This window comes from Ochotona curzoniae, unplaced genomic scaffold, assembly GCF_017591425.1.
Source record: "Ochotona curzoniae isolate NIBS_2020 unplaced genomic scaffold, NIBS_Ocur_1.0 scaffold_1852, whole genome shotgun sequence".
Classification (NCBI taxonomy): domain Eukaryota; kingdom Metazoa; phylum Chordata; class Mammalia; order Lagomorpha; family Ochotonidae; genus Ochotona; species Ochotona curzoniae.
This window is the reverse complement of record NW_024467087.1, coordinates 14,960,584-14,974,585: the sequence shown is the minus strand read 5'-3', so window position 1 is coordinate 14,974,585 and position 14,002 is coordinate 14,960,584. Positions and strand designations below refer to the sequence as shown.

The following is a 14,002-nucleotide window of genomic DNA, read 5'->3' as shown; positions in this document are numbered from 1 at the left end:
CAGGTACTTTGTGACATGCGGAAGTTATCAGCTGACTTGTTTTTAGAGGCAACTGGTAAAAAGGTTAAATGTCAAACACTTCTACCTTGATGAAACCTCTGACTTAGGAGTTGTAGCTTTGAAGCCTAGGTCCAGAAAAAGCTTATTGTAGACTGTCTTTGAGGTAATTTCCAGTAGGGTGCTAAGAGGCTTCCATAATGCTCAAAGGAAAAATTCTTTCTGCAGAATTGCCTGCTATAAGGCAGAAGTTTGCAGAGAGGAAAAAAAAAAACCCCACCCAAAACAAAACCAAGCCAAACAAAAACAAAAAGAAAAACTATACAAAGCAACTGTTATCTAAACAGGCATTAATATAATACAATATTAGGTCATGAGCTAGATTGGCTCTGCGCTTGATTTTATTTAGCAAGACTTCAGTGTCTCCCAGATCTTGCTGAAGGCCCAGAATCAATGGCTCAGAGAGTATGATTTCATGAACACGTTTTCACTTATTTTCCCTGAAATGCTCCTGATGGTGTTCAAATTGCTCCTAAATAAACCATCTCATATACTCCAATGAGATATTTTCTAACTTATAGGTTAAAAAATACAGGTGCACAAAGGTTAAGTGATTTACTCAAGACCACAAGACAGATTATACCAGAGCTCAGAATGACAATAATTTTTGGTTCACTTGCCCACTGTAGAAATTTGTGTAAATCATTTGATAGTTCTTCATTTCATGTTTACTTAATATGTAAAACATGGGACTCTATACCTACTCATCATAGCTCGGAGGGCTGTTAATAATATAATGAAATACAATTTACATTTTTTTCAAACTATGCATTTTAACTCAATTCTAATTTAACTGTTTCAAATAGTTTTCATTATTTCCAATATTTAGGCAAAGAAAAACAGACTGAGGCTGAAGAACTTGCTCAAAGTTTCACAGTAATAACGAGTCAGAGCTGAGGTTTGAATTCATGTCCACTTCAAGTCCAACACACTTTGCATTACTTTATGTCTGTTGTGAGGCTCATTCAGGTGAGATAATCAGTGTTAAAGGGCTTTGTAAGAGAAAATGCAGATATAAACAGTATAGATGTGATTATGTAAATGCTAAGGAATATGATGATTCCCCACACTGGAAACAGGATTCAAAAATGAAGCTGAAAACGATGTTCCTACACACACAAGTTGAAAGTATCACAACTGGGTGGAGATGCTTCCACAGGAACTGAAAAACTCAAGGCATACCTGACACCAATTCTACAGGCAGATCGGTGACAACAAACCTCCTATCATGATTTTTAACTAGGATTTGGAATCACATATTACACATTCTAGTGTTACACTAAAAATGTCACTTGAGCAGCAGCAGAGAAGTGAGGGTCAACCTCAAGCTGAAACCAGAGTCCACTGCTACCTCTACAGCTGCCACTTTATAAGAATGGCAGAACGACTTTGATAAAGGAAGCTCAGAGGTCTCAATGCTCTAAGACAACACCAGGCAGCTTCTAGAAGCTTCAACTGTCAAGCCACTCTACTAGAAGAAAGACAGCCATAATATTACAAATACTAGATGCACAGATCAGTGATTATTGTTAGATCCCAGACTAGCAAGCCAGGAGAAGCAGACTTATAATCATCCCAGCTATATCTTCACTCGTAAGGGTTCCACCCAGCAGAATGAATTCAAGACAACATGTGCACATTTATTACCCGTTTGACAGCAGGTGGTATGGACACAGTGACAGGCTATAGAAAATGTCTTGGTGTTTCATTAGGTCAGTACTGTGACCATGGAGCTTGGCACTATTTAATTCTTGCTAAACTTTATGTAAACTTGTTACATAAAGGAACTGACCCACACAGGTACTACCAGGGTACAAAGTTACCAACCTCAGCTTGTTTGCACCAAACACTGATGTTTTTGCGTTGGGCTTTTGTGAAGTGGTCCCATGCCTTCTGTTTGGAAGCAGAATGGTACACGGCCACTATCTGCTCAACTGCAGCATCAAATCAACAGTTGGATCCAGTCACCGCATCATCCAGGGATAGTATAAGGGGGAATAAAAGAAATAAAAAGAGAAGCATTAGGCTGCTGCTATCTTCTATTTAGGACAGTTTGCCAGGCTGTGATTGGGGTACCAAGATTTTAAATGGAACTGAAAGGAAGAGATGTTAATGCATAGGAAGAAAAAAAAGCAAAACTCCCAAAGGTTAAATGTAAATTGTGTGTGTTCATTCAACCAGGAGAGGCAGGAGTGATAGAAAATGTGCTTTGCTTGTGTTTAGTTCAGTACTAGCGATTCCACACAGCACAGAGGCAGGGGGCAAAGTACCTGCAACACTCCACCACCAGCTCCTTTCATTAGCTAGCCCTCTGAAGTAAGCTTGGGTGCTTCACTGAGACACAATTCAGTTTATTAACACTGTGATGCACGTTTAACCGGAAGCATCGAAGCAAAACCTAGATGGATTGAATCCATTTTAAGCCTCCCCAGACTGGCTTGTTGACCAGAGAAATGTAAGTTTCATGGAGGAATACTATGTTAAGTACAGTCCTAGTGAGTATTTCCAGGATCTCTTAAGATGTCAATGGGAAAATGTGCACAAATATTCTAGGTTTCTGTCCTACCCAGTTTAAGAAAGTGCAAGCTTAGCTATGACTCTTTTGAGACAACAAAAGCAGGACAGGAGCCACTGACAGGATATTCACAGAAAATTCAGACCTATTATGTTTCCCTTACAGTCATGTTTGCACCCTGTCTTCTCATGATTTAAGGATTTACATTCTTACGATGACTGCTGTTTTCTATTTCTACTTAATTTGAAGTTCTGAGGACACGCGCTTTCATCTCCTCGATTTTATACCCATAAACACTTTAAAAATACATGAGGAAATGGAAAAATCCCTCTTTAATTCCAATTATGTAGGAATCAAATATGGGAAGTCAAGTATGAGGAGAGGGAACCATAATTGTTTAAAAGCAAAATCATAAAGCTCTATCCTTATTTTTAAGGTGAACACAGTTCCATACTGAAAATATATGACTGGCTATATAATTTCATAATATGGTGAACAAAAATATTACTTGAGATTTTTTTTGATTTGTTTCAGACCTTGCTAACGTTGGAATGCTACTTCTTTTGAAATGGTCATTTCAGTGGCTTCTAACGCCATCCCAATGTCTATGAAATTCAGAAAAGGTAGTGGAGGAAATGAAACAAAATGAGAAAATATACATTTGTTTTTATTCCTTAGTATGCACTGCTAAAATAGAAGTCTTAAAAAGCATATAACATGATGATAATGACGTAACCCTGAGAAAAACAAGCTTTAAAATGCTGATGCTACATCCTAATTCTTGCAATAAAATATCTAAGCTTCCATTGGGGCCCAGAGCTGCAAAATCATAGGATATGACTGAAGTTTCAGTGTTTCTAAAAAAACTAAGATAGATAAACAGAAAAAAAGGTGAAACCAGAGCTCTGGCATCTGGCTGTATAAGAACAGTACAAGGCAAGGAAGAGGGAAAGCTTGCCCCTTGACACAACATGGCCCAATCAGCATGTGCTCCTGGGTGGAGCAAATGGTGACTAAGTAAAGTACCCCTTTATTCTTCCAGCACAACTCTAACTTCCACTCACATTGAATGAGAATCCCAGAGAGGGCCTGTTTGAAGTTCTCCTTTGCTTCTTCCATATCTTTCTCATGAGCAGCTTTCTCATTCACCAGGCGACGGACATGGCTGTTGGCCGACTGGATCATGGAGTAGAAGTTGTTGGCACTGCGACGGTTCACCTCTCCTCGCTCTATCCAGGTAAGCAAGGTCTGCACAGCTTCTGAGAATTTGGAATCATCTGAAAAGAGGAGTTTGTATTTAGGACCCTCAAAGGTTACCACATCTCCATCATTTTCCTCAACATATTGGCAAAGAGGTTAGTGGTGGATAAATGCAGTGCTGGGGCTGGGGAGCCATGTGTGCACAGGGGGCAGGCAGGCAGACAGGCAGAATGGAAGACTCAACAGCCAACCTGATTGGTCATGGTCTATCAAGAATTTTCAGAAAGAAAATCCTTTCATCTCTCCAGAAAAAACTTTTCTGTGCTCAGAGTATAGTTCTGACATTTTGCAAAAATGTTTAACCTCTGTGATGGTGTGTGTCTGTGCGAGTGTGTGAGAGAAGGTTAGGACTGAGAATGAGAGGCTGTGAGGCAGTGAGGCAGAAATGGAGAGGGAGATGGGATGGAGAGAGTTAAGGAGGAAAGAGAAATCAGCAGTAGGTTACTTAAGAGTTTTACAATTTTGGGGCCTGGCACAACAGCATAGTGGTAAAAGTCCTCGCCTTGCACACGCTGGGATCCCATATGGGCACCAGTTCTAATCCCAGCAGCTCCACTTCCCATCCAGCTCCCTGCTTGTGGCCTGGGAACGTAGTTGAAGATGTCTCAAAGCCTTGGGACCTGCACCCGCATGGGAGACCTGGAAGAGACTCTAGGCTCCTGGCTTCAGATTGGCTCAGCTCCAGCCACTGTGGCCTCTTGGGGAGTGAATCATCGGATGGAAGATCTTCCTCTCTGTCTCTCCTCCTCTCTGTATATCCACCTTTCCAATAAAAAAAAAAATAAATCTTAAAAAAAATTTTTTTTACAACTTTATATTCCAATAAGGAAAAGTGAAATTCACTCCCAAGTTTAACTTGAATTTGATGATAACTTTACCATTGGTCCATGGAATTATAATCTTGGATAAATCCTTAGGAAAAGGTTAACTGGATAGTAGTTTAAACACATCTTAAAGCTTTTATAATATCATGCCTATATCTAATCCATAGCCACAGGCCTTCCACTCAGTCCTAGTTAGCATGTATTTTGATGCAATTCATCTTTTTTCCATATTTTTCACATCATTTTATTCTTGCCTGAGGTCCCCTCCATGTAGATGTCTATAGCTACTTAGCAATTAGTCTCTGATGTTCAGACAGCAGTTGAGCCCTCTCCGCAGTACTTCTGGTTTTGCTTGCTGAGATGGCTGCTTACATGTCGTGTTGCTATGGACTCCAGGATGGACAGCGTCGGTAGCAGCCCACAGAAGCCTCATTCCAGGCTTTCACATCCCTCTTTGGCCAGAAAGCCTTGTGCTAAGTGGAAATATCTTTCATAATAAACTGAACTTCTTGCCTTTTGCCTTCTTTCAGAGTAGACACATAAAGAGAAGTCAGCCTTGGCTTTGTAGCAATGTTTAATTTTAGTGCGTGGATATACTGTGTGAAGCTCAGTTTTGCCATGTCTAGAGGGTGAAACAATATCAGATTAATTTTTTTTTGAATTGAAGTGACTTGTTTGCTGTCATGTGATAGGCAAGTATTGGGCCCTGACTCTTACTAATGCTTTCAGCTTTCCCTGTTGTTTAAAATGCACCACTATTTCTGTGTGTCTATTCTAGACTGCATATTTTCTGCTTTTCCTCCATGGCAAGTCAAAATCAATCCAAAGAGATTTGTTAGATTTCCTTAAATGTGTTAAGTCCCTTGGGCTATATGGTGCAAACAAGTCTGGTAAGTAAAATCTGTTTGGAAAGTGAAATTAGCAGCTTCTTGCTTGGTTGAGAGCACAAGAAGCAGGAGAAATTCATACCATTAGAGGTGTCATCAGTATGATCAATGGGGCACTAGCACCCATTCAATAAAATCAACCACACTCAGGAAATGAGAAAGACTGGATTTTAGCTACGAAGACAAAAGACCAAGCAGGTCTGTTAACATTAAGTTAGCAAAATGGCCCCAAGAATCAAGCAAGGGGAACAGGAATCAAAAGTAAAGGGGATGTAGTCTGATTTAGTAATGTCCAGATGTCCCCTAATTGCTGTGTGAAATGGATTGTCCCTCTATAGTGATTGAAGACTTGTTTTATTTGGTCTTCTTTTAGTTGGCTTTGAGTAACTTCAGAAAACAAATCCACTGTGATTACTTTTTGGGTCTCTGTTTTCTCATCTTTAAAACAGGAACTCTGAGTTTTCCATGGTCACATCAAGTTCTGTCATCTTCATATACTCATGTGAGATTTGTATAATTCTCATATGAGTACTTTGTGAGATTTATATAATTCAAACCAGCTTGCACTCATCATGCAAGGAGACAGTTAAAGGTCCCATGTTATGGATCCCATCTAAAATTCTCTGTTGTAGGAAAGTGGAGAAAGCCTGCTTCTTTCTAGCCACCTGATTTCTGGAGGGAAGAATGCCATCCTTTGAGCTAGTGAAGGAACAGACTCAAAGAGGGCAAGGACAAAGTTTATGTCTCTCTAGTCACTAGGTGCAACTCTACCTGTAAGTCTCTAGTACAAGAAATGCTTAGAATCTGTTAGTAGGAAATTCAAAGTATAAAGTATAACTTTTAACAATACAATTATATTTATGAGGCTTCAGTAAAGAAAAGAGGTTGTATTTAAAAGTACATATATTATATTGTGTAGCTTGAGATTCTTCTATACCTTTTAGTTTTTCAGCAACAATGCTGCATTCATGATCTGAATAGTGGACCACTGGGGGTGGGGACGGTGGCCGCAGCCTTTCTTCTTCCATCCTTCTCCGGTGGCGCTCCTCTCTTGCTAGCATTCGCTGTTTGCACTCCCACTCATACAGGTCATCTCGAGCCTGTGCAAAATCAACATGGAGCCGGCCTGTGTCCTTCTTGTCTGTACTGGAGCCCAGGCGAATGCGGTAACCTAAATTCATAGGAGACAATTTATGGCCAATAGAATGATGGAGAGAGAGAGAGAGGAAAAAGGAGTGTAAGATGAACGTAAGAGTGAGCAAATGCATCTTTCCAAGTTAAATATTTCAGATGTGATTGCAGCAGTTCCTAGTGATGACATAACCCAATATTCTCTGCTTCTATGCAGCAAGGTGAATTGTGAAAAGACTCAGAATGCTACTCTTCTCTGACAACAGTTTATGCAGGGTCTTGAAGTATGCTTGTACTATTCTATGAATTGAATCAGTCTTTTTCTTCTCACTTGCCACCTTGGCTTTGACCAATGGTACCAAAAAATGAGCCTTAAGTGGTGCTGGAAAGAATGCAAATGATAATCCCAAACCATAATCTTCTCAGATAATTTTTAGAAGTGTAGTGGTCATATAAGCACACAGAATTCTGGCAAAACTTACATGTATTAACTCAGAATTCTAATATCTACACATTGCTTTTTAGATGCATTTGACATGTCTTAATACTTTTATTTTGAAGAAAAATAAGTACAATGGGCAGTGATATATATCCCAGGTGACACATAATTAATTTGGGATGCAGAAAACAAGGAATCAACTCCCTGCCTTTAATTTATGTTTCAACTACACCATCCAAGAGTAGTCTTTAAACAAAACTGCAAAAAAAGAGTTAAGTACTTTTTAGGTTGCACAAGTTGAACTAGATTTATCTATCTACACATCTATCTCATTTCACTCTCAGTAAAAGCTTGCAGGGCAAACATTTTACCAAGGAGAAATTGAGCATCAGAGAGGTTGGAGAGGTTAAGCATCTTGCCCTGGGTCAAACAAGTAGCAAATGGTAGGACTGGGGCTTGAATACAGGATGTCAGACTCCAAATCAATTGTACTCTCCTTTCCAACCTGCCTTTCAAGAGTAATACCACACATAGATTTTTGCTGCTTGATAGGATACAGTAACAAGGATTGGATTTACTCTCTTCCGTCAAACAACCAAAACGTAAGAAGGAAATACGTGAAACAATGGCTTTTAACTGAACATCAAACAATGAGGACAGTGGTCATTTTAAGGCAAGAAATAAACCAAGTGATCTCTACGATTATCTCAGACTATTACTTGGACAGCACCCAGACCTTAGTAGAGGGAGGGAAACTCAGGCAGAGCATGATGTTGTTTGCCTGCAACTGAAGAGATATACCTGGGAGTCCAACAGCCTGGCAGATGGAGTCCATCCAGCAGAGTATAAGAAAGAACAAAATTGTGCAAAGAGGTTCAGAGATGGCAGAGCAACTTCCATTCTTACGCAGCTGAGCAGTGATGGCTACATGCAAGTGTGGAAATTATTTGAACATTATGTAACAATCCCTGGAGGTCACATGGAGCTGAGAAGATCTCAGTAGCCAGAGCACAGAATTCCTCCTCCACAGACTATCCAGGTATCAGAAAGAATCTGCCTCAGTAGTAGAGACAAATTAACCCTAAACTGCTACAGTGTTGTTGGGCAAAATCTAAAAATCTGGGGTGGATGTCCTCGTATTGCACGCTAAATATTTGCCTGTGTTCCAGCATCCCATATGGGCACCGGTTCAAGTCCTGGAGGCTCCAATTCCAACCCAGCTCCTTGCTTATGGCCTGGGAAAACAATAGAAGATGTCTCAAAGATCTTGGGACCCTGCATCCATGTGGGAGATCTGGAAGAAGCTCCTGGCTCTTAGCTTCAGCTCTGACTTTTGTGGCCATTTGGCGTAGTGAACTGGTAGACGGGAGAGCTCTCTGTCTCTCCTCTTTGTAACTCTGCCTTTCAAATAATAATACATAAATCTTATAATAGAAAATCCTACCAAACCTAAAAAGCAAGAGCTAAAAGAATAAAATCTCTTTAGATTACTTAACTGCATCTCAGAACAAAAGCTCAAGAATGGTTATAGAAATTAAAAATATCTGCCACAAAATTAAGTAAAATTCATGATACTAGATAGCTAAGTAAAAAATTAACTTGCATGCAAAGAAGCAAGGAACTACAACCCACAATAAGTGCGTAAATAATTCATTCAATCAAATAAGACCCCAAAGTAACAAAGGTAATATAATTAATAGATAAGGCTAGAACACCAATTATTAAAGTGGTATTTCACATGCTGAAGAAGCTATAAAAAATAATGAACATATTAAATGGAAACAAAAGATAACAATAATCCAAAATATCTAGAAGTTTAAAATAGAATATCTTAAATTAAAAAAAAATCACTGGATAGGATTTATTGCAAATCAGTCATTATAGAAGAAAAACAGTTAATGAACTTGAAAACAGCAATAGAAACAATTCAAAATGAAATATGAGAAAAAACTATTGAAAAAAATGGAACAGAATATTGATAAGCAATATCAGGAGGCTTAGTATTTGTCTAATTGAAGTCCTGAATGAGAGAGGCAAAGAGAGGGAACAGAAAAAACACTTGCAGAAATAAGGACAGGAAAATTCCAAAATATGATGAAAATCAGATTCAGAAAGTTCAATGAATGCCAGGCAGAAGAAACATAAGTATATTATACCGCACTGAATTGTTCAAACTAGTAATGAAGAAAGTGCCTTGAAAGCCACTATCGACAAAAAGCCATTTAGTACAGACAAAAAAACAAAAACAAAAACAAAACAAAACAAAAAAATAATGATAGCATCATGCTATCATGTGACAAATGAAAACAAGAATATAGAATACCACTTGACAGAGAGAGAAAAAAGATCAGTCAACCTACAATTCTGTATTGAAAAAAATCTTGCAAAAATAAGGGTGAAAACAACTTTTAAAAAGATGATTTATTATTATTATTATTATTATTATTATTATTGGAAAGGAGGATATTCAGAGAGGAGAGACAGAGAGGAAGATCTTCCGTCCACTGATTCACTCCCCAAGTGAGCACAACGGCCGATACTATGCTGATCTGAAGCCAGGAGCCTCTTCCGGGTCTCCCACGCGGGTGCAGGTTCCCAAAGCTTTGGGCCGTCCTCGACTGCTTTCCCAGGCCACAAGCAGGGAGCTGGAAAGGAAGCGGGGCTGCCGGGATTAGAACCGGCGCCCATATGGGATCCCGGGCGTGCAAGGCGAGGACCTTTAACCACTTGCGCCACCGCGCCGGGCCCGAAAACAACTTTTTCTAAACATAAGAATGTTAAAAGTTCATCAGGAGCAGAAATGAACTACAAAAACTGTTAAAGAAAATTTAAGCTTAGGGAAAATGATACCAAATGGAAATCTGGATCTATACAAAAGAAGGAAGAGCATGTATAATATATGATTCCATTTATATGAAGTTCTAGAAAATGCACACTAATCTGATAACAGACAAATAAATGGTTGCCTGAGGGGGAAGGGGCAGGGGCAGGAGGAATAAACTATGAAGGATGCCGGAAAGACACATTAGGTGATGTTAGACCTATTCATTACTTGATTTTTGAATGTCGGTGATGATTTCACAGCTATATGTACATGCTAAATATTTTATAACTAAATATTAAAAATATGTGAAGTCCATTGGTATAGTAGTTATTCTAACTCAATAAACTATTAGGCATAGCAGTTAAAGACATCTGCAGTCGCCATCAAAGCATCTGGGTTGGATGCATGGCTCCGGTTCCTGGATCTAGCTTCCTATCAAGGTAGGCTGTCGGGAGGCAGTAGGGTGCTTCATGTAATTGAGTCCCTGAAATGCACATATGGGACCTGAACTGCATTCTCTGTTCCTGGTTTTGTCCCATCCCGGCTCCAGATATTTTGTGGGCATTTAGGGAACTGAACCAGCAGCCTGAGTTCTTGCTTATGCATTCTCTCAGTTTCTTTGCCTCTCATAAAAAAATACAAATAAAAAAGAACAATATCCAGTAACACTAAAACTCTCACATAAAGAAAATGAAAAACTAGATTTCATAAGCAAATTTTCTAGGGCCCTTTATAGTTTACAATACACTTGCATTCTCATGTATCTTATTTGATCATTAGAACCTGCAGAAAAAGGGAAATATTGATGATTAACTTCTATTCTCTTAGGATTTTGGAAAGGATCAAGAAAGCTCTCCACATACACACAGCAAAGGATGTTATGATGTTATGCAGTGCATACAATGTGCACAATTCCTGTTCCCAGATATGCTCTGTCACAGGAAAAAATGATTATTTCTACATTTTCAGACCCTTTTCTAAGATAAGTTTTTGTTTGTTTTAACCATTGTCTTACCATGTGAGATAACAGTCAGGAGATTTCTAGCACTTGTGAACTTTGGGGGCAGGTTCAAAGTTAAAGAACACAATTTAGTTATTTTCACATTACTGATTGTGATCGCCTTTCCTTTGGCAGCCCTGATAATGTTTCTAGGAGGTGGCTGTTACCAGAGAGCTGATTTCAGTGATGCTTAAATGATGCCTTCTGAGCAGTATGTACAACTATTCAGGGCTTTTCGAGACCTTCCCGTGGAATGCTTTGCTATCGTTGCTAAGTGCTGTCAAATCTTCAGTAGTCTACAGCACATAGCAACTGTAATAAGAGTGTTCTACATCTGCTTCCTCCTCTCTTTCCTCCATGTTATTAGCTTACTTTTTTTTAAAAATCCATTACCTTTTCACTGACCTACTGCCACAGGCTTCTAACTGACCTCCTGTCTTATTTTCTCTTCTCTAATCCAGTTCTACACAGAGCTGTAAGATTAATCTTTTTTTTTTTTAAAGAAACAATCACCCCCCTTGTTCACAAATTTCTTCAGCAATTTCCTATTACCTAACAAGTACAGATTCCACTGGTAAAGCTTTCAAAGTGTGCTAACAAGAGATGGTTTTTCTCCCCTCATACCTACTTAGTACATAAACTTTACTTTTGTATCTTCACTCAGGCTCTTCCTATGCCCTGCCATCTGCAACTAAATGCTTTCCCTTTCTCAGATTGTACCCAAATGCCACCTTTCTTGATATGTCCAGTAAGATCTCTCAAATATTTATACTCATTCTTTCCCACTTTCTTCCCCAACCCTATAGTTTTCAATCATTATTATTAGCAGTGAGTATGTCTTCAATGATGCCTGGGCTAGATAAATATTTATTTAATAAATGAATATATAACTGCATAGTCACACTGTTCACAAGAGGGAAGAACTAAGTTTTATGCCATCTTATTATCCTCTGCACAGAATCTAACACAATAGTTTACACAAAGGATTCTAAATGAGCACCTGTTACATAGATGAAGATGCTCCTATCATAAAATGTCTAGCACTTGGATCCAGTGATTCCAAACTGCTAATTCTTAGGCAAGGAAGTAGTTAAATGCTCTGTGCCCTTTCCAATTACACTTTCTTCTTCCTTCTAGTATTATTTGTCAACATCCATTAAAGAATTTGAATGCAAAGAGACTCTCTTGAAACCAATTCAACAAGGCCAGAAAAGAATACTAATCAGAAATCACTTCCTGTCTCAGTCAGCACAAATCTGAACTTTTACTACAAGCAAGAAATTTCATGCAAAACAGTTCTTCATATCTGCAGTAAACTATTATCACTTCTGGATTAGACTAGTGTTATTATTGATTAACTTATCTCCTAGTTATTACCCTTACCTATAATCACTTAGTCGACTTCCTGCCCCGAATATTTCTAAAATGTAAATCAGGTTATGGCACTCAATTCTTCAAATTCCCCCAGGGCTTCCATAATAAAACTCATCACCTTAGTTTATAACTCTCAATGCAATTTGATATCACCTCCCTCTTTCATTTCCCCCCACCATCCCACTCTCATTATAATGGCCCAGTCATGCTAATCTATCCTCCATTTGAACATGCTCAGTCCATTTTCAACTCAGGTCCTCAGTTCAAATGTCAGAGAAAACTTGCTTTCTTAACAACCTCAGATAATTTTTAAAAAAATCTTCAGAGCACTTGCTCATTAGCTGTTATGTAATATTTTGTTACAAAAAGTTTACCCATATCTTTCTGGTATATATCCAATAATCTATCATTATAACAAGCAGTCAATAAAAATTTATACCTGCGCTTCATAACTATGTTTTGATATCTACTTTGGTAACAGATTCCGTGCTGGATGTTGGGATATTAAATACAACACAGTCTCTTAAGACTCTTAAGGAGTTTGCACTCTGCTGGGCGATACAGATGTAGAAAGAGATAAGTCTAGCACAGTTTGCTAGACATCATGTTAGCAGGAAGCCCCGAGCGCTGGGCTGTGGAGGCACTTAGGAATGCCTGGTTAAATCAGCCTGGGGTAGAATGTGGACATCAGAGGGAGATAGTTGTCCAGAGATCCTGCTGGAGTTGGAGCTCCAAAGTATAAAGATATGTGAATAGTGGGTGGAAATGGAAAAAGTAATTGAATTTTTTTAAAGGGGCACAAAGTGCCTTAGCACATTCTGGGAACTAGGTTTTGTTTAGTGCTGTTGGAACTTGGTATCTGGTGGAACAACTGGGAGCTGATCTGGAAAAGGAGAGCAGATAACTCAGGCCATTAGATGCTACTTTTAAGGAGTCCACAGTTATCTCATAGACAACTGGGAACTACCAAAGATTTTTAGAAGAGGATGGTGGATGGTAACAGGCATTTGCCACCTCTGAAGGCAAGAAGGAATAATATTAAGTTCACAGTTTGGCTGTTGCAGTTGCCAATACTCTGATTCCCAATCTCTGCGCTGCTGCCTCACTGGCAGAGTACCCATATGGAAACACCTACCAGAGAGATAAAGAGCTTTGTCCACCATGTACTCTTCAGCAAAGCGAATGTGACAGAAATTCTTTTTGCTTTTCCGGATAGCAATGATCTCTCCACACTGTTCAAACACTTCCACGATGATCTGTTCTGTTCCATTCTCAGGCAGGCCACCCACAAATACTGTTTTGCATCCTGGCGGTCTTTCTCTGGTTGCAGGAGGGGGGAGGTCTATATGCAAGGGAAAGAAACATTTGGAATTAAAAGTGCTTGCTTGGGATAGACCTCTTTGACCCCTAACATTTCTCAGAGATAGCTCTATCGTTCCTGACAATATTTTTGCCTGAGTTCCAGGAAGATGTAGCCCCCAAGATGCCCATCTCTGCTCAACAGAAGACTGCATGAACTTGAAAATCATTTTATTTGATCAATTTGTGAACATGATGTCTAAAGGGTAAGACCTAGGCCCATATATACATATATTTATCTAAAGGATCAATAAAATGTAGGCAAGTATACCATGACACTGAGATAGTTTGCAGTACGCATCTCTACTTCTGAATAAATGATGGACTTCCAA

At 39.0% G+C, this 14,002-nt stretch overlaps 1 protein-coding gene across 1 annotated transcript in view; it reads right to left on the bottom strand.

The window, feature by feature from the left end:
• The window catches only part of ENOX2 (ecto-NOX disulfide-thiol exchanger 2), a 157,489-nt gene that overhangs the window by 29,921 nt on the left and 113,566 nt on the right, over positions 1-14,002 (bottom strand). The window contains exons 4-7 of the mRNA XM_040999967.1: positions 13,447-13,653; positions 6,481-6,714; positions 3,637-3,849; positions 1,885-1,991 (exon numbers count right to left, since the gene is read on the bottom strand). Coding sequence (XP_040855901.1) covers positions 1,885-1,991; positions 3,637-3,849; positions 6,481-6,714; positions 13,447-13,653 — 761 coding nt within the window. The remainder of the gene's footprint in view (positions 1-1,884; positions 1,992-3,636; positions 3,850-6,480; positions 6,715-13,446; positions 13,654-14,002) is intronic.